Source organism: Mchenga conophoros, linkage group LG2, assembly GCF_057382185.1.
Source record: "Mchenga conophoros isolate Kocher_MC1m ecotype Shallow Benthic linkage group LG2, M_conophoros_male_GT1.1, whole genome shotgun sequence".
In the NCBI taxonomy this organism is placed as follows: domain Eukaryota; kingdom Metazoa; phylum Chordata; class Actinopteri; order Cichliformes; family Cichlidae; genus Mchenga; species Mchenga conophoros.
In genome coordinates this window covers 35,937,383-35,964,752 of record NC_140527.1, presented here as the reverse complement: position 1 = coordinate 35,964,752, position 27,370 = coordinate 35,937,383, and the positions used below count along the sequence as shown (strand labels likewise).

Here is a 27,370-nt window from a genome sequence, read left to right as displayed (position 1 = left end):
CAACTCTAAATGATTAAGACGAAATTCTGTTGTGCCACTGGGAGCCCTGTTTGCCTAAGAACTCATTTATCTGTTTACCTCATCAATACTGTTTATCTTTGGAGCGTTATAGATTTCATAATTGAACCGTGGATATGTTTGTTCAGAAGTGTGTTCATACACTATTGTATATGTATTGCAAACATTGGTACAGTTTGTTCTCCTAAAAGTATTTGTCTTCTTAATCATTTGAAAAAAAGCTTCATGGGTTTTGCTTTAGTTCACTAGTCAGTTCTTTATGGGCTATATTACTATTCCAGTGGGAGTGGAAGTAGCATCTGAGTAGCACTCCACTGGGTACCAATCAGTGAGTGCTCGCACAGGTAAAACGATGAGCACTGCCCTAAAAGCCTCCTGGGTCCTGGGCTGGCAGGCTTCCTCATTTGGAGTTTCCCATTTATATTCCTGTGCTTGTTCTTTCTATTGAATCTCTTTTATAGATGCTAAATTTTCTACATTTAAATGTTCCCATCGAGCTAGTCTTGGGAGAGAAAAGTGTAAATGTATTTTCTTTATGCAGATATGAGTTGGATTTTATATTGTTTTTCTGAGGAAAGTCTTTAAAGCTACTGTGATTGGGTCTCCATGAGAGCTGTAGTGTAACAAAACTTTTGATGTCTGCTCTTTCCAATCCTACAATCTTTTGTCTTATCCTAAATAATGGTCACTGTATTCTGCCCTCTGTTTCTCCTCTTTATCTCTTACTTATTACTCGTTCATCTCACTCCTTTTGCTGTCTGCCACACCTGCCAGACTCTACCCCTTTGGCTCATTTGTGCTCCATTTTTACCTCTCTGGCCTGAAAATGAGTACCTCGATTGTTTGCCTTCCTAATGAAATCTTCTTTCCATCAGCCATCAGGCCCAGACGACATGCTGGGACCATCCAAAGATGACAGAACTGTATCAAGCGTTGGGTGAGTAAGGAGACAATTAAAACACCCTCTTGCTCATTCGTCCAGGAACCCCACTGGGCTGCAGCAGAACCAGTAACACGGCACCACCGGGCTTCAGCTTTGAAGGTCCTGTCATATAGCTCATTAAGGGACCTTTATTTCAAACACCTTAGGGACTACATCTCTACTGTCATTAACCTGCGAGGCCCAATTTGCCAGCTCTGTGATTGCTTCTTGCTTAGCCTTTAATTAATTGTGATTAAACGACATCATGTATTTTACCATTAATCTGATGTGACACGGCGAGCTTGCAGGGGAGATAGGCCCGCTGTCAGATACACGTGTTCAGCTTAGAAAAAGGCATGCATGCACACAGACAGATAATAATATTATCACAGTAAACTACTAATGATTTCTGCAGTGGTGTGATAAACAGGGGGGACACATGATGTCTAATTTCTCAATGGTATAGCGGAGTCATGCAGGATGAGTTTGTTTTCTCTAATCTTTCTATCCATCTCTCCTTCTATTAGCGGATCTGAACAACATCAAATTCTCAGCATACAGAACAGCAATGAAGCTGCGGCGGGTTCAGAAAGCTCTGAGACGTACGTACAGTATTTCATCGACGCTATTTTCTGTCTGCTGTGCTGAAATGGCTGGTTAAGTGATATACAGTTATCCTGCACCATAACTAATCCACCGTGACAAGCTCTCTTCAGGAATGAGATATAATGATTAGCTGCGGCATGTTTCTTTATTCGGTTGTCGAAAGCATCAGCGCTCTTTTGTACCCTACATAGAAATGTGGTTGAAAATATTCTTTGCATTTTCCTATACTGTCAGCTTTGAAATGCAGCAATTAAAAGTACTGAAAAACTCAAGAGCCACAAGAAGAACTACTCTACTGCCAGATTCCTTCCTCATTTTCATCACGACCTGAATCGTTAGCATTCTGGGTAATTAGCTATTAATTGGTCCATTTGAGTTACATAATAGGAGGCAATTAGTTTTTGCTGCATGGTTGAAGCTTGATTGTATGCCCCTTCAGGGTCAATACCTCCAACATGGCCTTTCTTTCTTGCTTTCTTTTTCTTCTTCCCTACATCTCATCCATTTCCAGCATTGGTGTAGTACTCGAACTCCCCTGACCACAGACCTTCTCGTATTTGGTATTCCTAAAAGTGCCCAGTTTCACACCTATTCAGTTATTCATGTTCAGCCTGTTTTTCTACCTTCTCTACCTTCATTTACCACTCCCTTTCAACCTTCTTTCCCTTCTAGATCCCACGTTCCTGTAATAAGAACTCACCATGCATGGAGCACTCTAAAAACCCCCTTTCAGTCACGTTCCCACTTCCTTTCTCTTGCCTGCTCTCTTATCTCTCACTCCTCGGGTCTACTAGTTGATATCGTTACAGAACTTAATTGCCAGGCTGCACTGATAACTGCAGAATTCTCGCTCTTTTTTTCTCTCTGCACACGTCTTGAATGATTGAGTAGTGCTGCATAAGAAATACATTTTAAGCTGATTCCCTCCCAACCTTTAAAATACTACTGTTATCTCACTCTGTTCTACCACATTACTGTGCTATCCAATTATACCTGGCATCAACGGACACCCTTTTAACTCCACTCTTAGGGATGGGCCATCAAATTAGTTTAGAAGAGCGAAATCAAATTTGTGTCACTGCTCTTGAAACATCTGGTAGGGCTTAAGTGGGCAAAAAGGGTGAATAAGCACTGCTGTCACCCATGCTCTCGTTTGCTGAGGTGTGGATGATGATCCCGCTGTGACTGTATGTGTGTTTGAAAGTGAATGTGGGGTCATGTGTCGTTATATGTGGATGTTTAGGCTTTAGCTCATGTACACATGCTTGTAAACATAACACAATATTGTGCCATATTTATGTCTCTAAATAAATATGTGTTCTTTTTAGTGGATTTAGTGGCACTGAGTAGCCTTGTGGAGATGTTCCGGGAGCAGGAGCTGCAGCAGGCAGATCATGTGATGGATGTGGTTGAGGTGATTCATGGCCTGACAGCTTTGTATGAGAAGCTGGAGGAAGAGAGGTCCGTCCTGGTTAACATTCCACTTTGTGTTGATATGTGTCTTAACTGGCTGCTCAACGTCTATGACAGGTGAGTAGGTTGAAAAAATCAAAAGTGAAATATATATTAAAACTTACTTGTGTTAAGAACTGCAGCAGGTATCTGTGTCTGTATTTCAGCTTCGCTCTTATAAACCAGTGGCTTATCAAGTAGACACAACCAGCAGACATACTTTGTAGTTGGACAAGTTTAAATCCAGCATTAATCTGCCTTTAATGTTTTATCACTGATTTCTATTTCTCTGTTATATTTATACTGATTAATCTGAGTAAAGGGTTTTATAGGGTTGTCTCCGGTTCTGTTCATAATTTTTATGGACAGGATTTCTAGGCGCAGCCAAGTGGCGGAGGGCTTTCACTTTGGTGGCCTCAGAATCTCATCTCTGCTTTTTGCGGATGATGTGGTTCTGTTGGCTTCATCGGGTGGTGGCCTCCAGCTCGCACTGGAACGGTTCGTAGCCGAGTGTGAAGCAGCGGGAATGAGGATCAGCACCTCCAAATCTGAGGCCATGGTTCTCAGCCGGAAAAGGGTGGAGTGCCCACTCCGGGTCGGGGATGAGTTCCTGCCCCAAGTGGAGGAGTTCAAGTATCTCGGGGCCTTGTTCGCGAGTGATGGGAGAAGGGAGCCGGAGATCGACAGACGGATTGGGGCTGCAGCTGCAGTAATGCGGACGCTGCACCGGTCCGTCGTGGTGAAGAGGGAGCTGAGTGTAAAAGCGAAGCTCTCAATTTACCGGTCGATCTACGTCCCTACCCTCACCTATGGCCACGAGCTGTGGGTAGTGACCGAAAGAACGAGATCGCGGATACAAGCGGCAGAAATGAGCTTCCTCCGAAGGGTGGCTGGCCTCTCCCTTAGAGATAGGGTGAGAAGTTCGGCCATCCGGGAGGGGCTCAGAGTAGAGCAGCTGCTGCTCCACATCGAAAGGAGCCAGCTGAGGTGGTTCGGGCATTTGACAAGGATGCCTCCTGGGCGAGGTGTTCGGGGCATGTCCCACCGGGAGGAGGCCCCGGGGCAGACCCAGGACACGCTGGAGAGATTATATCTCTCGGCTGGCCTGGGAACGCCTTGGTGTTCCCCCGGATAAGCTAGAGGAGGTGGCTAGGGAGAGGGAGGTCTGGGCCTCTCTGCTTAGGCTGTTGCTCCCGCGACCCGGCCCGGATAAAGCGGATGAAGATGGATGGATGGAAGGTGGATATCAGGGATTTCAAAGAGAAACTGCCCAATTTGAAAGCATTAATGAAAATATAATTTTTTTAAAAAGTTCTTAGGAATGGAGTTAAAAGAAGTGAGCTTACAAAACGAATACGAGACCACACCTGACTCTCCAACCAAACTGTCAGTAGTGCCGCTGCCTCGTGGGTAATGCTGGTAGCAGGTATTAACAAGGAAGAATAATGTATGGAGGGAAAAGGTCAGTATTCATGCAGTGTAAAGCCAAAGCAGTGCAGCATTTTTATTATAAATGACACATTCATTTCTGTCATATAATGCTCATAAAGTTTCATATTATACCCACAGTTCAGGATATTTTAAGTCAGTGCCAAGCTCATATAAACAAAACATCAACAGTGAAGTATCAGTATCCTTACAATATAGGCACTGGTTGCTCGAAGCACAATGTTGCTGAATGTCCGTGAATGAGGCAAAACTGTGGCTTTTATATTGACTATATGGGGCTCTATGGATTTAATTCACATAGCAACTGTAAATCACTTAGATTGTTGAATGTTTTTTATTTTCCATCTGGAATATCAGCTGCTCTCTAGTGGATCCTTGCTTACAACTACTTGATGCTTTATGTAATTCTTAATGAGTAGGATAGTATTAAAGGCTTGAAATGGGTCTAGGATGACCATAATATCAGGATTTTGCAGAACCAGGTCTCATTCAGCAATACTGTTATTGCATCAGGTCACTAGACTTAATAACATTGATCAAATTAAATAAATATGGTACACACTGCATGCACAGTCACTGTTTGTGATGTCATAACTTACTAAAAAATCTATTTTGAACAATTTGTCATTGTCATAAACAAGAGTCTGTTTGCACATTGATGTAACCACAGACATCTGTAAACAGCTACATCGTGACAAAGCCTCCAATAACACTGTCCAGGCAGAGAGCCATTCATCTCCTCTGAGACACAGTCGAAACAAATCCTCTTTGACACAAACACTCACCCATCTTTGTTCCTGATTGACCATTTTCTGCTGTTCTCCGAAGAGAAACCCCTTAGAGCAGCCTCTGAAATCCAGGGATAACCCCACGAGGACTGTAAATGCAGTCTGTAGCTCTTAACTACTTGCTGCTAATGAGAGACAATCAGGGACTTTACCTTCTGAATAAATTCCGGTAATTGCTTTTTGTTTTCCAATAGCTAGCAGCGGGGAATGTGAATGAGGTGTGTGTGTGTTTGCGTGACCATTTTTACAGCCGTTTTCTTTCAGTGAAATGTGTCCTACAGTATATCGCAGCATACATGTGTCCTCTAGAGACATGCCGCACTAGCAAGGTGAGTAGGAGTGAAGTGTCGCCTGAAGAGCAGCGCTGGGGTACATATTGAAGATGGCATGTGGTACACAGCAGAAAATGTGTGAGAGGAGTTGACAGCCAGTTGTACCCATGTGCTCTAATTTCAGCCCTCAATCTAATAGGGGAATGAATACTCCATTTGACTGTAGTGGTCTAGCCTGAAAAAATCTCTCTACCTCACATTTTGACCCGTTGGTGAATTAGAAGCTTAGTCCCGTGTCTGTCCCTGTTTCTAGCACATCTATAGCATCAATGTTTACTTCTGAGAATTCTCCATTCTTGATTCAATTTCATACATCATTGATTTGAAGTTCTCCGATGAATTTGATGTTCTTGATTTCTCACTTAGCGTTTCAAATGTTAATTTGATAAGCCCGGTTTGTGCCAATGGTGCTCAGCTCGGCACTAAATTCTTTCCGGCTGCGAACAGTGTTACTCTGATTATGTTCTAATACAATTTCACACTACTGCACTGACCTACACTCCACTTCTTTTGACCCGTGTAATTCCTCCACACTTTGTCCCTCCCAGCAGGGCTCAAGCAACGTATGAATTTATTATCATGACCCAGTGCGCCATGATTTGAGATTATTCACCATTCAGAAACTGTCACATTTGAACACTTTTTTTTTTTCGCTTTCCTTTCTGCAGTGCTCGAAATGGCAAAATGCGAGTTCTCAGCTTCAAGATGGGATTGGTGACCTTGTGCAATGCAGACGTCCAAGAGAAGTACAAATGTAAGTCTGATGCTCGCTCATGTGCCTAATGCATCTCCTCAACTGCAAACAATGAGCCAAAACAAAACCGGCCTGATTGCCAGTATTACATAAAGACATCCACTTACTCTAATGGAGGAAATGACTCTGCTTCCATTATGGAGAAGGCATTTTTACTTGTACAAAGTACATCAGGAGCCTTAAAAGGATTGCTGGCCAAAGACACCATTCATGCACACTCTCATGGCTCTCATTCATTTTTTCACAGGTCAATTAGGAAAGATCTTAGGATTTTTCTGCATCTTTTTTTTTTTTTTTTTACCATAAATTAAGCTGTAATATTTTATTAGTGCAGTTCAGGAGGTGGAGCAGGTCATCTGCTAATCAGACGGTTGGTTATCTATAGATAGGTAGGTAGATAGATAGATACTGAAACTGTTAGTTAACCTTTACGTATTGGTAAAATAGTGAGGGAGCATTTGAACTAACAATGGTTGGAGCTGGAGCAGCTTGTAGTTGATACATGATTTGAAAAAAAAATGCTCACACTCTCCTATGCCAAGATTATTTATGCCTGGCATACCATCTGTGTCAGGTCTAAGACTGAAAGATAACAGATTTTCCTTCAGTGGTCCCAGAGGTGAGTTAGGCCCCCCTTTTCTTGGTTAAAGGGGTTCAACCAGTCCATATTTGTCACTAAATTCCTATTTTCAAAATAATTGATAGATAAAAGTAAATATAAATAAATAATAAATACAAATTCCATCAACCTTGACAAATAAATTCTGGAAAGCATCCTACTTGTGATTACTACTGAGTCCTCAACCTTCTAGTAACAGAAATACAACTTTATTTTACTTTTTCAGCATTCTTAAGTGTTATGTTTAATTTATGTTACCTCGATTATGTCCTTTGACATTTGTATCAGTGTAAAAAACAAAAATCAAAGGTCAGGAAATACAGCATCAAAAGTACAGACGCTGGCTGCAGTGGACACTTTTTCATTGTTTTTACCCCTGATCTGTAAAACCTAATGGGGTGCTGTCATCAGCCATCTTTGTCCCATGCAGCAAACCCAGTTTTACTACAAAGTTTGCAACATTTGCAGGCTGCACACTTAATATCCTGTATTCTCTATAAATCATGTAAAAAATAAAACAAACAAACTCTTTTTTTAATTAAACAGCTCAGTGTTTGACTTTGACTTCAACACACCAGAGTTCTAATTATGAGGGTGTACATGGTGCTGGCTGTTTAACATGTGCCTTTATTTAGTCCTCTTGCCCAGGTGTTATGGGCAAGAGGGATCCATGGTACGCCTGTACTGGCATTGTGCAGCACCCTCGCATGCCTGTCAGCATTCATCTCCTCAGCGACAGGCTGACTCCCAGCTAGCTTCGTAAAGATCTCATTCAAAACCCTGGCAGGACTCTACTTATGCAGGTCTTTCATCTCCAAGCTGACCAGCCAGACCACTAATACCAATTCTGTCTCTCTCTGTATGTCATGAAAGTAAACATTATTCCACAGTGCTTTGTTTGGAAACCTTATATCTGAAATGTGAGGTCCATTGGTAATAAAGTTTTTCATCTATTCCATATTTTATTGCTCAGCGTGTATGCTCTCATTTTAAATGAAGTATGCCATTTCTTTTAATTACCCTAATGTGCTTTCATTTGAGATTTAATTCATAATTTACATTTTGAGACAGCGCTGCTGTATAATCAGTTTAAATAATTCTAATTAATAAACATTTTGCAGACTTATTCCGCCAGGTGTCTGCTCCAGGAGGTTTAACAGACCAGCGTCACCTCAGCCTGCTGCTCCACGAAGCCATTCAGATCCCCCGCCAGTTGGGTGAAGTTGCTGCTTTTGGGGGCAGCAATGTGGAGCCAAGTGTCCGTAGCTGCTTCCGCATGGTGAGGACACGCTCGCATGCATGCACGCTCAAGGAAATCCAGAGAAAAGCAACAAAGCATGCACAGTTTGCTGATACATAAACATGTGTTGGAGGAGATGTCAATTCAAATCCTGCTGCTGTGGCCTTTGTGTGGATAATTTTTTGTTCATACCTCAACATATTCACACACTGTAACATAAGTGCTAGTTTCAATTTTTGAAACAATACCTTAATTGCTACCATGAGGAATTTGAAAGACACCTTGAAAACTTAATTGTAATGCAATCATTTTTTAAAACCACTTATTAATCTCCAGGAAAATAATTAAAGACCTCTAATTATTCCGAATTGAATTTGTCTACACCAAAGCGGCATTACAAATAGAGAAAAATGAATGCCAAAATTAAACATTTGCTGGTGGATGAGTTCCATAAAAACCCACATATAAAAATAAAACTGTGTCACGACTCACATCAGAAGCTGCCAGATTTGCAAAGTTGTGTTTTACTGACATTAGCACATTTTTAATTCCTACAAAGAAAAAAGATTCTCCGTGCACATCTATAGTAAGTAGACACATTAATCTGCTGTGCCGAAAAAAGCCAGAAACTACACCAAACACATTATTACAGGGTCAGGGTTAGACAATACGTGATGTGACTAGCACATCAAGTAGCAAGAAGATGCTTTGTGTCTTTTACATGTTCTAAATTTGTCTGAATTTGCATACGTGGTGTAGGTTTCAAGAGCTTTAAGGCATGACATTCAATTTGGGACCTCAGGTAATTACTGAGTTATTAGGAAGAGGACAGTTTTTGTTTTTTTTCCTGAATGATGGCCTTTTAATTCCCTCATTTTCAAAGCAGGTTCTAATTATACACGCTCTATTCTGGCCCATGCTTGCTGTATCAGCTACGGCTGATTAAAATCAATTCCTTTCTCTACTTGCTCCATGCCAGGGCATTTAGTTGTAGCTAAAATATGAATTTAATGTGAATTTGGGGGTGACCCATTTGCCTGTTTACCACTTGACTTTGAAAGTGAGGTAGATCACTTTGTGGGGCATCACTTTTCGTATATAAACACAGGCTTCTACACAATAGAAGTGTTTGCTGAAGGTGTTACTTTATGTGTAAGTTTATGGGAAAAACTCTTTCCATAACAATTTTCATATCCTGCCAAAAGTGATGTATTGTAGAAGTCCATGTTGTTTAATTGCCACATTGTGAGGCGTTCTCGTGGATAACTGGATGTTTATCACTCTATTTTCCCTGCTGGTATTTAAAACATCCCATCTGCTGTGTGCCTCTTTGCGATGCAGCGGCATGCACAGCATAGTCAGCGCCAGTTCCAGGTGTTTGGTATGCAAGGGGCTGCTATTTGACCTCCCACATGGAGCAAAGCTGGCTACTAACAGAGAGAAGCTCCTTCATCCCCTGGAGACTCTACACCTCTGTACACCTCACAGTCTGTGTGATCAGTGCACATACACGCACACATTTATTATGTTACCCTGCCTGAGCAGTGGAGGGAGCCCCAGGGAAATCAACCTCTTAATGCATCTCTGATGCAGACTTAATGAGAATTTAGCACATCATGGATTTTAAGCGCTTGGCGAGTCATTCTTTTATTAGGTTGACTTCCTTTTTATCCCACTTTCTGGAATTCCCAACAAGCTATCTGCTGGAGAGACAGAGAACCCACAAACATCAAATCAAATCAAATCAAATCACTTTTATTGTCACATCACATGTGCAGGCACACTGGCACAGCACATGCGAGTGAAATTCTTGTGTGCGAGCCCCACAAGCAACAGAGATGTGCAAACACAACAACACAAACGAGCAAAATACAAGAATGTTATGCAGTGTACACAGAAACTAAATTTATGTCTCTTTTACTGTGGCTCTATAACTGTTTAGGTTGTTGCATAAAAGCGAAAGATATCTCAAAGCGGTTTACCTTTTCTTTCATGCTCTTTGTCCCGCTCTTATCTTTTCTATTCTCTTTGAGTCCTTATTTTCAGCAAAACAATACTCCTTGTGCGAGTAGGTTAGCAAAGGAAACATACTTTCTTCTTTAATTACTTTACATATCTCACTTGCTGCTGGTCTATATTTGGATTGTTTACAGTCTTCTGCGCTTCTTTCCTCCCCTAATCTTCCTTTTTCAGGCCCCAGGGAAACCCGCTATTGAGGTGTCTCACTTCCTGGAGTGGATGAGCCTTGAGCCGCAGTCCATGGTTTGGCTGCCTGTGCTTCACCGAGTGGCTGCTGCAGAGTCAACAAAGCACCAGGCCAAATGCTACGTCTGCAAGCAATGTCCCATAAAGGGCTTCAGGTAGGCAAGTGTTATGTGCAAAGATGTACTGCATAAAATGATAAATATGGATCTGAAGTGATATGGGCTAATTAAAAGGAAATCAAAATCAATCAGTCAACTGCAGCATAGCAATGAGAAACATACAGCGCATGCTATAAGACAAATAGTCAACCAACAATCCAAATAATAAGTAGGAAACATAAAGCAAAGACTCAAGAATGAACCTGGTTCTGCTAGAGCGCATCATATCGACCACCTTATACATTATTTAGAAAGAGCTGTTTTTCAGCTGCCTATGAAAAACTAGGATATAAGCAGTAAACTGTGCGACGGCCCACCATCTACACTTCCTGCTTCTCGCAGTTTACTTCCAGCAGCAGCCTGGGTGGGTTGTCAGAGAAGTGGCTGCACCTGAGAAGTGGGAGTATCCAAGTGCTCTTCCAGTCTTTGTCTGTGCAGCTTCCGCTTCTTCATGATGTTCCTGATTTGATAGGATATGTTGGTTCTAGCATCCTTGCCCAACAACCTGTGCAACAACCATACACCACCGACACCAAAAACTTTAACACCAAACTATATTGAACTCTGCTTTGTGAGCCTGCATGTGCCTCTGATATATCTAAAATAATCACCCTAGGATCTTTTTGCACTTTATTACCTACAAATTCTAAACTTGAGTTTATTACAGAATTAAAAGTCCATTTCAGAATGGAAATGCTGGAAAATCTAGTTTATAATAAAAATGATGAGAGATAATGAGGAAAAGCTGCACACTCCATTGCAGATACTATAGTATTAGCATCACGCTTGAAGGTTTCTGAACAAAACTGGCCCAAAAAATTAATATAATGCAGGATGTCGTTTGAAGTCTCTCTGAGTATTAATATTGTTTATTTTCATCAAATGTTGTGAAGAATATAAGTGATGTATGTGCACGTCTATATGTAATAATAGCAGTTACTATTTCACATTCATACACAAAGCACAAAACTGAAAGCAATTTGAATGCGTCATTCGTCTTATTTAGATAAGATTAGACACACAAACCATTATTTTCTCTGCACTCGTTTTTTGGGGGGTTTTTGTCACTTTGAAGAAAAACCCCCAAAAGGTCTCAGCGTGACGGTGTAAACAGATTTATGTCCCAACAGCAGGATAACACAACTACACACACTGAGCCACTCTACTCTGTCTGGTTCTCTTGCAAACATCAGTTGAGCCTCTCTTTTATATTGATCTTGACAGGTATCGCAGTCTGAAGCAGTTCAATGTGGACATCTGCCAGACATGTTTTCTAACCGGGCGCACAACCAAGGGAAAGAAGCTGCACTACCCCATCATGGAGTACTATACACCAGTAAGACAAACATTAGCTAGTGCTCTTACGGAATACAAATTCAAGTTCCTAGTGATGGATAGAGCCCAGCTGTACTCCAACGAAAAGGGAAAAAAATGTACTCCTGTCTCCTGATTTCTGCTGCCAGACATGGATTAGGCACCTTTCCACTGTACGGACTCTATCATCTATAATACTGTTACATATCCTTATAGTTATCTGTAGTATGCAGAGACTGAGCACTACTCAGCAGCAATATCCTTTTGACTTGAACGGTGCACATAAAGTGGGATTTGGAGCACAAAACTCCAATAAGACCAAAGTCTTAAACAAGTGCATGTACATTGTCCAAAGTCGAGTTCATTCTAAATGAGTAGCTGTTGCACTGTTGCTGGAGTGCTGGAGTGTACTGAGATGGTGCCAGATTAAATCTTTAATCAATTCCAAGCTGCAAAATATGGCAAAGGGCCATCCGTACAATGTGTTTTTTTCTCAGTGGACAATATTTTATGTTTGCTAGCTGCAGTTTTTTCCCCACCAACTAGGCAGGCAGGCGCCCATAGATTTCTACACTGATTGAGAGAGTAGGAAAGAGAATCAGAGAGGGGGGGAAAAGAGGCGAGAGTTTAGACAAAATATAAAGGATCGACAGAGAACAGCAGTAGAAACTGAATGAAAAAGCACAGTGTGGAAAAAAGTTGGTAAAGTCAAAACAAACCGGCTTCAAGGCAGACTGGATACATTTTAAATGAGGTAATGTTGGAGAACGCAACATTTCCAAGAAAACTAAAGTTGTATAAATTGTCTCCCACCCATCACCTCAACTTTACCCACTTACCCCATGTGCACCTAAATCACACTACAGACAACCTCAGGAGAAAAGATGAGGGACTTTGCCAAGACTCTGAAGAACAAGTTCAGATCAAAGCAGTACTTCACGAAGCACCCGCAGAGAGGTTACCTGCCAGTGCAGTCAGTGCTGGAAGCTGATACCTCAGAGACGTGAGTCCTGCACATAAACACACACAGAACACAGTCATCTCTCTCCTGTCATCTGTCCCTCACTGACTCACTGTTACACCCATACATACTCCTGCTGTTGCAGGCTAATTATCATGCTGACTCACTCAGATGGGTTAAAGAGAAAGCTCTGTGTTCAGGATTAAAATAATGTTAGTCCTGTGATCTCATTCTGGCTCGGGAGCACTGTTCACATGACTGAGTCTCATTTAAAGTGGGAAACAGGCAATGAGACTAGCATCCATTAGATCATCGTGAAGCATTGCTTCAGGCTACGATGTACCCAGGATGATTTACACAATTATGGGTCCAGGTTTTGGCCCATTTTTATGGTCATCTTTTATGACTATTTTATAAATGTCCGACAAATAAGGATAAAGGAATATCTGTCCTGCCAACTAACAATGAGCTAGAGCTAAAGATTCAGTATATGGTTATAATAGGAGCTTATTAAAAAGGTATGGTCCTGACCTTGCGACATTAAGACTGCCCTCGTCAGACAAAGGGAAGACCATTAAATTGCCTTTTTCCAGCTAAGATCTCAGTCATATGATAAAGTGCTTTTGGTTGAAGATTACATCTCGGCAATGTCATTTTGCAGCAGCATACATAAAAACATACTAATCCATAAATTTGCCTAGGGCACAAAATGGAAAAATAATTGGAAACAATGCTTGACCTTCATATTTAGAGATGAAATATATTCAACGAATAAATGCAGCAGCTTTCATTACGTGTCAGGAGGGGCTTTTTTTCTGTACCCCTCAATTTAGGGCAGCATTATGATCAACATCATGCTGTGCCTTCACATACTCAAGAGTCTTAGTGCATAAAGCCATTTTGTTAAAAAGAGCTTACTATACAGATGTCCTCGCTCCTAATCTTCTGATCAACTCATTACTTATGCAGCCCACTCACAAGCCAGAGATGATGGCTTTCAAAACCATCACACATTCTTCCTGTAAAATCACCGGACCTCTGTCAGAATCCCTTTGTGCTTCCCTAAATAAAGTTTTTCCTGAAGTCTCTTTGGTTTGTTGCAGTGGTAGTAGTAGTAGTAGAATGCTAATTTTTCAGTTTTGCTTTTCTGCAGCCACACATTCATGTTTTGAAAGAGTTAAAAATTGCATCTGTGAAGTATTGACGGTGGCGCCTTTTGTTCCCAGACCGTGCTCCTCGCCCAAGCTGCCCCATGCAGACACACACAGCAGGATTGAACATTATGCCAGCAGGTATGTGGCTTTCTGCACTGTGCTATCTATCAAATCATTACTACAGAGTCTTCTTTCCATTCTCCAAATCAACCACCCCCTTCCCGCCCACCCCCTTACATACATTCACTCCACCCCACTTTTCCCTCTTCTTCTCCCCTTTCTGTTCTCTCACCCTTTAGTCTTTGCCACACTCTAATTGAGGTATTGATTTGTCTGCGTTGTGCACTGTACTCCAGCTAGGATAGAGGCTGTATTACCCAGCGGTTTCCTTCACTCTTATGCGCCACACAAACACAGTGAAGTTTGTGACCATTGTGTGTACGTGTGTGTGTGTACGTGTGTGTAGAGGTCAGCAGGGCTCAGCGTGCCTAGCAGCTTGTCACTTACTGGGGCAGTGAGCCCATTGGTCACCTGGGAGCTGTCGGTGTGGCTTAGTGTCTGTTTGACAGCATACAGGGCACACCACTGGACTCCCACACTCCTGGCAGCTCTGCCCACAGTGCAGTGTGCATGCACGTGTGTGTGTGCGTGTATATGTGTGTGTGTTTTGGTAAGTGTGCCACTGTGTATTGTTTCCCCTAGGCTCTTACACACAACTGCTTCACACACTGCCAAAACATAGGGAATATGCACCAAAGAGAAAGCAAGTACAATTGTCCTCTTTACCCCCTTTATCTCTTCCCTTTTCCCTCCTCCTATATCTTCTTTGCCCCTTTTTTTCCTTTTGCTATCTGCAATCTCTCTCTTCTTTTGTCTCCCACCCTATTTTGCTGCTTTTTATAGGTATCTAACCCCTTTTCTCTTATTCTTTAACATATTTTCTATTTTGTCATCTTGGATTCAATAATTTGTTTTCAGTCATGCTACAATTTTCTGAAAAGGCTGTTCAGTCATATTGGTCTTAAGTAGTTTCATTCTGTAATTGTAGCTGCCACAATCACAGAAATAAACAACAAATAAAGAAAGTGGGAAAAGCGGTCATGTACCTCAGACAACAATCTAATTTGGTAAAAGTAAGACACATTTATTTGCAAATTTTCAATCTCCTGAGAATATTTTAGAAAAATGTGCACAGTTGGAAACATTTTCTCAGAAGCAAATATTGTTTCATTGTACCATAATAATTTCGCATGTCTTTAAACTATATATGTTTCTCATGTCTGTTTTCTGCATATAAAATAATGACTTTGGGCTCCTCACCAGCAATGGAGTCCCAAAATAGTTAAATGATTTATCTTTCAAATTAATAAATGGTGTCTCATATTGATGAGACACTATAATGTGGTTCAGTAGTACACAACGCACATTGTCTCCATACTTACTTAATCATTTTGTGGCAAATATTCAGCAAGGAAACATTCTTCAGTGATTTTGATCCATATTGACATGATAGGATCACACGTCACCAGCTCTACCACACCCCTAAGATGATCTATGACTGAGATCTGGTGGCTGTGAAGGTCATTTGAGTACAGTGAACTCATTGTCAGCAGTACTAAGATAATACCTAGTATGGTTGTGTGTAACTAGCAGTTCTTTAGAGTTATTGCTGTCTTTATAACATCTCAAAGAGGTCTATTCATTCTTCTCTGACCTCTGATATCAACAAGGCATGTTTGCCCAGAGAGCTGCCACTCACTGGATATTTTTCTTACTTTCAGACCATTCTCTTTAAACCCTAGAGATGGTTGCGTGGGGAAAATCCAAGTATATCAGCAGTTTCTGCAATACTTACACCAGCCTATCTGGCATCAACAACCATACCACGTTCAAAGTCACTTAAATCACCTTTCATCCCCATTGTGGTGCTTGGTTTCAGCACAGAGGCACTAAAAGCTGCATAACACTTTCAATACATGTGCAACACTCATTACTAGCATCAATTTGTTTATTTGCAATAGTAAAACAAAAACCTTTCTACAAATTATTCCTAAATGTGTTCAACAGTGAATACAATTCTTTACACAGATGTTTATATGTCTAACTCTATATCCACACAAATGGGTCAAGCTGTTATGGTGTTATCATTATCTTATCAACCATTTAATATTACACACCAGGTGTTTTTCAGTGTTGTAACATGAACGTTTTAAGTGTAGGTTTATTGGTAAGCACTAAAAAACTGATTGCTGTATAGCTTTGTACAATTTAGTTTTACTGAGTTCAAATCCGAGAGGTGTTTTTGCCCAACTTGCCATCTCGAGCCCTTTGTTAGCTCTGGTGAATTACATACTAATGCGGGGGGTTTTCAGCTTTTTCCATCCACATGTATTGATGGGATCTGAGCAAGAAAAATGAACCCCAAACTGTTTTAAAGGTCTCCTGTTATGTTTTTGTCTGTGCATGAGTGAATGGGCAAAAGGAAAAAATGAATGAATTATAAGGGATGATAAACGCTTCTAAATCGATGGTGCTACAGTTCGACAGAAGAAAAAAGACAGCAGTGAGCTGACTCATATGTTCTCACTGAGAACTATCAAAAAAAAACAAGTAGACAGAACTTATGTAATGCAATAGTGACTGTTTTATTCATACATTAGCAACAAGATTGCTCCTTTCCTTCTCCTTTCTTTCTACCTGTAAATAATATATAAGGCAGGTGTGTTGGGAGTGATATACATGGTAATTCATGCCATGCACGTATACAGATGTCTTCAGCAAGACGAGCAACGGCAACGCCAGTGGTTTCAATGCTCAGGCCATTGCATTCACTGCATATGTTTGGGACTGTGCATGAATGAATGGGCAAATGAGAATGCAATGAATTATAAAGAATTGCAAATGGCTCTAAATGAGAATAGGCAGTCGCACATTTATTCACAAAAAGGAGAACTGTGTAAGCCCACTCGTATGTTCCAGCATCATCTGAGCACCATCATAATAAGAGTAGACACGCTTTATTGTGGTGGTGTTATTTTATTTGTACTCTGGCAGCAAGAGGAGATCTTTATTTCATTCTCCGTTACCTTTTTTTTTACTTCCTTCCTTCCTTTTACTGTCAGTTAATGTAAGATAAAAGGGGGAAATTGTTCTTATTTGAGTTCTTTGAATTTTCAGTTTCAAGTTTGGATAAAATCTCTGTCATTTCAGTTTGTCTAATATTTTTCCTTTATGATGGCATATTGTGTGTGTGGGGGGGGGGGATTGGGTTTATCTAGGCACAAACCCTGCTGGAACACAAAACCACCAACTGCACGGCAAAACAAGACAAGAGTGCGCTCTTTCATCAGCATATAAATGATTATATGTTTCTAAGCACAAATGACAACCTTAAAAACATGGCCAGGGACTGCAGATGAAGATTTGCCCATGGCTTACTCTACTACAATAAACATAGAAATAAACAAAATTCTGAAAAAAAGCAAAATGATAAAAACACAATCCATGCCGCATATTCTACAGTCATCTCAGAGGAAGAGTACTTGAAGTTTCAGGTTAGAACAGTCAGTAAAAAACACAGTGCATCTGCTTCCTCCTCTCGCACGTCCTCTCTCACTCTCAATTCAATTTCATGCAATTTCATAGCACAGGAAAGTGCAATAAACAATATGAACAGTAATATAACAATATGAATGTTAATATAAGATTAAGATTTCAATATTAGTGCATATCTTGTGTATGAGTGTGTGGAGGCGTGGATTGCCATTCAGTTCCCCTCTGGTTGTAACTCGTTTTTACATACTGTGCAACAGACACGAGGTCTGTCGCTTTCGCTAAGGATTATTTCTAGTTTTCAGTAGTTATTAAACTGTTAAAATCTGTTAATATTGATATGAGGACTTTATTTCTTTCATTATCGCCACTGCTGTGATGAAAGCAGTGGGATCTTTAATAAAAAAAAACTTGTTACATTAAAAAAAGAAAGTAAGATAAGATTTTTCTAAACCATAGTATCCCTCTTCTCCAGCCCTTGGCCCTTTGCTCACATTTCTTATTTCTTATTTTTTTACATTAATTCATGAGGCTAGAACACATGTAAGCGCAAGAAACTTGAACAATACTGTCTCCTATTTCTTTTTGCTCTTTCTTGTCTCCTTTGCTGCTGTTCCTGACTGAAGCTTGAGGTCTGCGGCGGTTTTGTGATGAATAGTGTTGCGGGCTGAATTACGAGCGGTCGGGTTCACAGGCTGGGCCTCCTGTAACAGGCCATGGATAAATCCTGCATTTCTCAGTATTATGGTCTCATAGAAAACTGGAGAGAAATGGAATCTTATGTGGATGCACCTGACAACCTCTACATCATTCATCCCCACTTCTACCATCCCTCACTCCTTCACCTGACCACACACTGCGAAAGATGACTCAGCATGTAGCGTGTCGGTGTGTGAAGAAGACTATTTTAATGTGGCAAATCTGTGTGTATTTATGTGGGCAGGCACAAGACTCGTAGCACATTTGCATCAGTGGGCTGCTTCTTCATGATGATTAATATCCTGACTTGAAGGACAAAGCTAAAGAGGTTAAAGCTGCAGCGACGCTTGCGGTGCAAATAACAACTTTGTTGTTTAACCGCCGATTTCAACCCACCCTTTAATCATGGATCGCTATTATAAGTCATTACCCTCTGATATTCAGCAGACTGCAGCTGCTTGTGATGAATTGACTTTCTGGTGTTTCCACTTTCATGCAGCCAGCTCATGCATGCATCTTATTTATATCACATCTTCCTACATATTTTATAATGTGTGGGAAAGAGTGGATACAATTGTATTTTAAAGTGTGTGCTGCTTGTAAGAGATGAAGATGGGGCACAAAGCACCTATTTTTTGTTAATTTTTTGAGCTACTTATTTTCTTATGCTGATGTGTACAATATGGAACATTAATAAACCATTTAAAAATTATTGATTGTTGTAAATGTGTTATGGAAGGCAAGAAGTCATTTTTATAAACGTTTCTATGCAGTACTATAGGTGTATATTAAAAATAGTATCACACTGAGCTTACAGTAAACATTCTATCTATCAATGATGTTTTTGGTATTATTAATTTTCTAAGCAGAATGCATGTTAACCATTATATTTTAATTATTGATTTCAATCAACGACATATAGCGATGGTAGCAACCTGTCATGCACAGTCCTGCTCTTTCTTTTTCCCCAGAAAATGCTGTTCAGAATCTTGCAGTACTCAAAGACATGTTAGCCTGTTTATTGCACAGTAGGTACACTCACCTACCTGTTGGGTCTACCTGCCCCTGCCTTGTCCATCTTGCTGTGATTTCTGTAGGACCCAATTTTCTTATGTATTCCATTAAAAATAAGAAAACTAATTTTCTTTTCTTTTCATTTTTTGCCCTGCCACAACACATTTTATTTGGTGTTGTAGTAAAACAGCTTACAGAGCAGCATGTACAGTGTAGCTGACAGTCAGCAGGATATAATGCAGAAGGGAAGCGCTGTCCTTGGTGCTGAAAAACCACAGAGCACCTGACACACTGTGGCCTTACACACACCGCTGATGCTGTCTGTGGTGCTGGACAGTAGCACGTTTCTAAAAGGTTTTTTTATTGCCTGTATGCGAGTAGACAATGTACAATAAAGTTTTATGCATGCTCCTTGTGGATATTTTTATAGCTTTTACTCTACTCTATTTTTGCCACTCTGCAGTCTTGTTAGTCAAATGCCCCTGCGCACCTTACTATCCAGGCTAGAGGTCCCACATGCACAGCTTAAAATAAGTTTTGATTATTTGTTTAAAGCTTGTGTTTGATGAAATATATTTTTTCTCAGTGTGTGTGGCAATAAACATAATGTCTTGCTTTTCCTTTTTCATTAAGTTTACTGATCTCACTCAATATTTCTCTTTTGGGTGTTTGTGTACCTGTGTCAACTGCGTGTATATTTGACATCCTGTCCTTGGTGTGCGTGTGTGTGCGTTTGTGTGTTTGTATACATACAGATTGGCGGAAATGGAGAGCCAGAATTGTTCATTCTTCACGGATAGTCTGTCTCCTGATGAAAGCCTGTGAGTATGCCACCACCCCCACCCTACAAACCCTGTCGTTACAAGCACAGCCTTTCACAGGGATTATGTGTGCGTTTTGTGTGTACACTCTTTTCTCGCGATGCTTCGACTGTCTCTGCGTTTGTTTGTGTGCACAGACTTGTACATGTATGTTCAGCTCTTTGGGTAAAATTGGGTAACCGCATAAATAGTCAGCCACATAATGAAAATGACCCACAGCAAGCAGTGTGCACACACTTTCTATTCATCATACACATGCCCGCTGCGATTAAGGTCTGTGGCTGTGTGTAGATACACAAAGCGTATGTGTGAGTGCCTGCAGAAGCTGGCTGAGTGGCTGGCAGTGGCGGGGTTACAGCAGTGAGAGGAATAAGGATGTTTGATGTGAATGAGGCAGCCAGTCCTCATTGTGGAAAGCTGAGAAAGTGCCACATGGAGAGAGTGGTTAGGGTTGTTTGAGATCATGATTTTCTGTGTGTCCATGTCTTATTTTGTTGACATCGCTGTGGGCTGTCAGCCATTTCCTCCTTCTCTGAGATGGTTCTGCTTTAAAGTTAAGGTTGTAGCTTTGCCACATACACACTTTAGAGGTCTGTGTAATGTGTGTGAGTGCAGTGTTAAGTGTGCTTATTGTACCTTTCCACATGTGTTTTGTGTTAGTCTGCTCTCAGAGAGTGATGTGACTGATGATACATTAAGAGCTTGTTTTAAACTCAGAGAGAAGTAAAAGACTTGGAAGCCAAAAACTTTTCAGTACTGATATTTCTGCTTATCAAACCTGCGTTCATTGTCTTTGTTGCTATGTGCATGCATCTAGTGTGTTGCTTGGATGGAGCTGTGTCACACAAATGTATATACATGCATATAGTTTTTGCATCTACACTCTGTCTCTGGATTATTCTGTGCCTGTGTGTTTGTATGCATGGCATTTCACTTCTTCCCCTTATGTGCAGCTGTGTTGCTTCCAGCTTTTGTGCCCTTGTATCTTCTTGTTCTTATTCTGCACACCCGTCCTTCTGTCTGTCAATGCTTCATTTTTTTTTTTTTACTTTTTTCCTGCTGCACGGCTCTGTGCTATCGGTGCTTCCAGCTGGTGTGTGCTTGGCATCCTGCTGTTTACTGTCCTGAACCACCGTTCCTGCATGCTCGGCCTTTACCTCCACCTGTATATATTAATCGCAGTTTAATGTTGTCAGGTAACAGGCATGCAAGTCAACTAAGCCCAAGCACATATGAGTTGGGTCATTTAGACCCACATTGTCTCATCAATGCACCTGAAGGTTAAGTATCAGAGTATCAGAGTAACTCAGCTCAGGCGTCATGTCTTTCCTTGATATGAATGCCTCTCATTTAACTTTGGCTGTACAAAGTGGTTTGCCTGGGCAATAGCATTATTGCAACATAAACTGACAACAACACATATCCATTTATCGTTTAATAGCCCTAGATATGTTATCATAGATTTGAACATTACGTTTTTGTTCCAGTGTCAATAAAATGTTATTGGACATTAATATCTGAGCAATATATTGTGCAGCTTAAGATGTACCTTCCATTTTTAATAAATGTGAGTAGGTGTTAAATGGTCTGGTGAGCAAGTTTTATTGCAGAACATTTAATGTTTGGACTGGGAACCTGGCACACTGCTCCAAGCCGCTGTATCCTGTCTGGTTTCATTGTGTCTCGTCCTGTTATGCCTTCCTGTCTTGCTTGCCTTGCTTTGCTTTGGCCTGTCTGCTCTCCCATGCTCTTGGTTCTGCTTTGTGCTGCTGGTGGCTGTGTGCTGGTGGCTCAGTGTGCTGTCTCCTGTGTGGGGGACTCAGGGATGAAGATCAGTACCTCCTGCGTCACTCCAGCCCAGCCCTGGACCATGACTCACCCTGTGGACAGCACATGCTGCTGGCACATTTGGAACACCAGGATAAGGAGCAGCTCCAGTGCACCCTGGCCCGCCTGGAGAACGAGAACAGGTCTGTAGCCAGGAAATAAAGCTGTTAGAACTTTCTCGTCATTCTTTAGAATTCATGTGTTTTCAAGCACAATAAATCCTCCAGAATCCCATCTTTTAGACATATTTCAACACCAGTTGCATCACATCCAAACACGGAATTTTAAACATTTGAAACGGTGTTTGATCTGATTTGCTTTTAGATATGATCGAGGCTAAGATAAAAATAATGTTTGCTGCAGAAACCTTAAAGTTTGGCTTAACGTTCAGTGTTTATAAGTAAAGCTCCCCAGAAGCATTTTACACAAGTATGTTTGCGTGTTTATTTAGAGGTATTACAATCGGTTCAGTATGTCTGCTGTCATTTGCAAACCTCCTGCAGTGAATAAACACATTCATACTCTAAATCCTTTGAACTGCCTGAAGAAAACGAAAAAAAGCAGCATTTTCTGTGCGCATACCTGAGCGTTAAGCTTGTAAAACCGCATATTGGTAACATGGAACCACTCATATGTCAACCTTCAGTTTGTCCTGCACAAGAAAAACAAAGAGTCTATTATGAATTGTTTGGCTTTAAGTGTAAAACATATCTAAAACACAAGATGTTAATGCTTTTGAATTAGATTTTAGTTACTACAGGGGCAGATATTTTCCATAAATGAAGCAAATTAATAATTCCTTTCCACTTAATTGGTTACCAGAGGCATCCTTTAGTTGAATGACTCATATGAATACATTTCCCTTGTCCTCAGTTTGGTTGTGACCTTTCTAGACACACAGCAAAACACAGCTACACACACACTTGTGCCCTTTGGGTGTCTGAAACCTTGACCTAGTTCAGTTTTTGTGTCTCTTGTTATAGTGTGCTCTGTTGTCCTTATTAATGACTAAAGTGGTTGCTTTAGCTTATTTTATAGGCTGTTTAGTGGTTTTTCTGATGCTTATAACAGAACAATAAATTAGCAAAAAAAATTAAGAACTTATTTTGGGTCTCTTTAACCCAAAAAAACCCCAACCTTTTTTTAGCTTTATAAAGAGATGGACATGTGCTTGTATCTAATATAATATAGAATTTACCTGAAATTTTATGATTTTTAATGTAGTGGTACAACCACCTATATTCAAGAACCATCACTTAAATGATCAATTCAGTTCAGTTCAGTTCTGTTTTATTTATATAGTGCCAAAAGTAAAGACCCTACAAGAATACAAAGGAAAACAGAAAAACCCAAGCACTTCCCACTGGCGATAGTGGGAAGAAAAAACATCCTTTTTAACAGGAAGATTTAATATGTATGAAAACATGAATTTCATTAAATGACTGTGAATCAGTTTTTGAAAAAAAAAATTGCATTTACATGTAATTCAGTGATAGCCTGTAAAATATGAAATATGTTTCATATACCTTATCTGGGTATATGAATGCCATGGCGAGCTGCTCAACCTCTGACCATCCACCATTCATTAGAACAGCTACCCTGACTTTCTGGTTTTTGTTTTTATTTTATGTATTTATTACATTTTCTTTTCCAAAGAGATAGTTACAGATAATTCTGCAATTAAATAGACCAGTATGTTGTGACGATCATTTTCCAGCAGCCAAATCAATTAACAATGCATCACAAGTCTATAAACAGTTTTAATAGCGAATCACCACACAAAGCCACTGAATATTCACAGCACCATACAAATATGTGATATGAAAGGCTTCTATTAAAAATGAAGATTGCACTCCATGTGGTTAGTCATCAATAATACATTAGGATCCTGCAGTACTGATTGTTTAATGTGTTGGTATTTAGTAAATCATTCAAATGATTTGTCTCATAAATACAAATGTCAGGTTATAATGCGTTTCTGTTTGTGTCAGTATAATTCTCTAAGTTGATGTTTTGCTTGCTGCACCAACAAATTGCCTTGACTGTTCTCCTCCATCTGTTGGTCCTCAGGGTGCTGCAGAGCGAGTACAGGCGGCTTAAGTGGAAACACGAAGAGGCGGCATCAGTTCCCATGTTGACTGAGGCTGGAGAAGGAGGTCTCGGTTCACCTACAGCGGAAGGGCAGCAGGACGAGGAGCTCTTGGCTGAAGCACGGGTCCTCCGGCAACACAAGACTCGCCTGGAGACCCGTATGCAGATCCTGGAGGACCACAACAAACAGCTCGAGTCCCAGCTGCGCCGGCTCAGGGAGCTACTGCTACAGGTCAGCGGTACACCTCTGAGGGAGACCTGGAAAGGACATGAACAGTTCCTACAATGGATTTTATTTATTTAAAAACAATACTTGTATGTTTTTATGTGTACTTCTAAGTCTACCAACTAGGTTTTACAGGCAAATACTTTAGGTGCAGATCTTTAAAAAAAAAATTATATTAGACAAAGATTATCGCTGTAAATGTAAAATAAATTAATTTAGAAAAAAAGCTATTCAAACCTACCAGGCCACACGTGAAAAACAAATTGCCCTCCTTAAATCAAGAATTAATTGTGATTAACCACATTTTTTGGAAAGCTGTGCTCAGTTGAACTATAGCCACGCCCAGGTCTCATTACTGACAGACCTGTTGAATCACAAAAAGCTTAAACAGAATCTGTCTAACAGACTGAAGTGAAGATCTTTGGGAACATATTCTGTGTGCTGATGAGACAAAAGCTGAATTTTGTGGAAGGCCCGGGAATTCTGTTCTCTACCAGAAAATCCCAGAAGAGAATGTCCTGCCAGCTCAAGTTCAGTTGGGTTATGTAGCAGGATAATAATCAGAAACACACTAACAAGTCCACATCTGAATGGTTAAAAAAGAAAAATTGAAGGTTTTGGAGTGGACTTGTCAAATTCCCAACTTAAATCAGACTAAGATGTTTGGCATGATCTCAAACAGGCCGTTCATGCTTGAAAATCCTCCAGCGTGTGTGAATTAAAACAAATCTGCAAAGACGAGTGGTTTGCAGCGATGTGAAAGACTCATTGCCAGGTATCACCAGCACTTGATTGCAGTTCTTGCTGCCAAGAGTGGCACAACCAGTTATTAGGTTTAGGGGACAATTAGGTAGGTTTGGATATTTTGGATAGAGGACAAATATTTTGGCACAGCACTGTATAGTTCTTGCAGATTTCTGTAGCTGCAGTTTAAAAAAAGGGGCACAGAGGGAAATTTAACCTCACCAGTTTTCAATATTTGTATTCCTCACAGACAGCACAGATAGCAAAGTTCTTGAAATACACTTATAAAAGTACAAAAAGGCACACATTTAAAAGAAGGAATGGGAGTACAAAGAAGTACAGTATGGAAGGAGTTAAGAAAGAGGATAAGCCTTAATACACTCTGGAGCATCATATAAAAGGATTTACTGCGGTGTAAAGGAAAGGTGTGGCAAAGAGATAGGCGAGTGGGAGCTGACACTCACAGTTACTGGTTACTATAATGGCAATGTGTAAATTGTTGTTAGTGGGAGTATCTAAACTGCACACTCAGGCCACAGAATAAAGAGAAAATGAAGGGAATAAATGACAGTAGGAGAAAGAACAAGAACGGGATCTGCATCTTCAGGTTAAAGAGAGCAAGAGGCACATATTCCTGGGTTAAAAACATAAAGGGAGGGAAAAAAGCTATTTGAATTCTTTTCTCTGTGGACCTATATCACAGTTTCATTTCCTCAGAAAATAAAATCTGTAGAATCTGCAGTCTGTAGTCTCTAGAAGTATATGTATGAATCCCTCCCAGTCTCTACAGAGACTCCTGTTTTGCAGCAGCTACTGAACTTACTCACCTCTGGAGTATTGCCACAGTGTTGCTAAAAACAATACGAACCATGGGAATGTTGCATATAAGATCTTCGAGAGTTACACTATCCCCCTTTGATTCTGAATTGAGGCATCCATTGTGGTGTCAGTCTGTTTTCTGCAATGCTTGTCTGTGCAGTGCAACTCCCTTTGGCTTTTACCTACCTATCAAAGCACAAATCACAGTAACCTGATGAACAGCTGTTGGGCAAAATTGCCTTTTTAAATATTTTTTCTCTGAGTTCTCATTTGAGGACTGCCGGCTGCCATTAAACATCACATTCATTGCTATCTGAAAGGCAAAATGACTCTGATGTCTGAAATATGATAGATATGAGGGGTTATTTAGAAAGAATGGTAATAAGTCTCTCCCAAAAGCAGCCCAAAGATGATTCAGAGGCCAATGGATCAGAACCATCAACCCTGTCTTCTCCTGTGTCTGGAGGAGGACACCATGGGGAGCCAGCTAGCAGAGAGACTACAGACACTGAAGCAGCAGGTCAGTGGCATGCAGCCAGGCTAAGATGAGGGCTTGACATATGCATGCATGCTAAATGTAAAACCTTATCTTTTCACTGAGAAGTAACATTTTCTGTGGCGGCTTGAATCCGTGTGTGTGTGTGTGTGTGTGTGTGTGTGTGTGTGTGTGTGGCAGGAGATGATTTGGAGCATGAGCAGGACACGGTGCTGCAGCTCCAGGAGGTCATTGAGCAGCTGAGAAACGTCTTCCCTTCAGAACCTGGTGAGTTTGTTTCGGCTACATGGATCTTTGCTGCTGTAGCACTCCACACTTCAGAGACAGCTTCTTTGCTCCCCCCATGGCCCTTGGGACCATGAGAGATGGAGAGGAGAGCAAATATGTACTAGTGTGGATCGATAGAAGGGGAGGGGGTAGGGATGGAAAGATGAGAGGCAGAGAGGAGAAGTAAGATAAGAGGGCGACTGCAGCAGAGAAAGACAGAGCGTGTCACTGTCACACACTTTGTCACAGTGCCCCACTGCATTTAAAATGCAATTTGCTGGGCAATCCAAAGCCTGCAATTTGAACAAAGAAAGGGATTATAATAATTATAGCCTTCTTAGTTATAACCAAGAACATTTCCTTGGTCCTTTGCATGTGCTCCTAAACTTGTTAACCCTTTTCTTTTCTTTAAATTCTCTTTTATATCCTAATTTCCCCTCCCTCTCCCCTCCTCTCTGGAGGGGAGAGGGAGGGGAAACAGGAGGACAAAGGAGGGGGGAACAACTAAGCTGTAGTGCCTCTGCACCTCACTGTACAATACCTTGTGCAATACTTTTTGTAAATAGTCAACAGTGCAATAGACTCAATACTTGAAATGTGCAATTCACTTGTATTTTTATTTTTTATTCCTATTTATTCTATTTATCCCCTTTGTATATTTTATTTATATTTGTCTCTGTATTTTTATATGTGTGTGTGTGTGTGTGTGTGTGTGTGTGTGTGTGTGTGTGTGTGTGTGTGTGTGTGTGTGTATATATATATATATATATATATATATATATATATATATATATATATATATATATAACAGTTCTGTAACTGTAACTTTGGTCGTTGCTGTG

General features: G+C 40.6%; 1 protein-coding gene across 5 annotated transcripts in view; it reads left to right on the top strand.

Annotated features, from left to right (window-relative positions):
* drp2 (dystrophin related protein 2) overlaps window positions 1–27,370 on the top strand; it is a 180,991-nt gene that overhangs the window by 150,088 nt on the left and 3,533 nt on the right. For 3 of the 5 annotated variants that reach the window (XM_085243843.1, XM_085243852.1, XM_085243860.1), the window contains 14 exons: window positions 894–955; window positions 1,468–1,542; window positions 2,875–3,076; window positions 6,236–6,321; window positions 8,062–8,219; window positions 10,374–10,540; window positions 11,768–11,879; window positions 12,724–12,860; window positions 14,045–14,110; window positions 19,993–20,058; window positions 21,882–22,028; window positions 23,956–24,208; window positions 26,165–26,285; window positions 26,442–26,528. In XM_085243843.1, coding sequence (XP_085099969.1) covers window positions 894–955; window positions 1,468–1,542; window positions 2,875–3,076; window positions 6,236–6,321; window positions 8,062–8,219; window positions 10,374–10,540; window positions 11,768–11,879; window positions 12,724–12,860; window positions 14,045–14,110; window positions 19,993–20,058; window positions 21,882–22,028; window positions 23,956–24,208; window positions 26,165–26,285; window positions 26,442–26,528 — 1,739 coding nt within the window. Of the gene's footprint in view, window positions 1–893; window positions 956–1,467; window positions 1,543–2,874; window positions 3,077–6,235; window positions 6,322–8,061; window positions 8,220–10,373; window positions 10,541–11,767; window positions 11,880–12,723; window positions 12,861–14,044; window positions 14,111–19,992; window positions 20,059–20,875; window positions 21,847–21,881; window positions 22,029–23,955; window positions 24,209–26,164; window positions 26,286–26,441; window positions 26,529–27,370 lie in introns of those variants that run through there. The other 2 variants (XM_085243866.1, XM_085243875.1) reach the window with 2 other exon arrangements.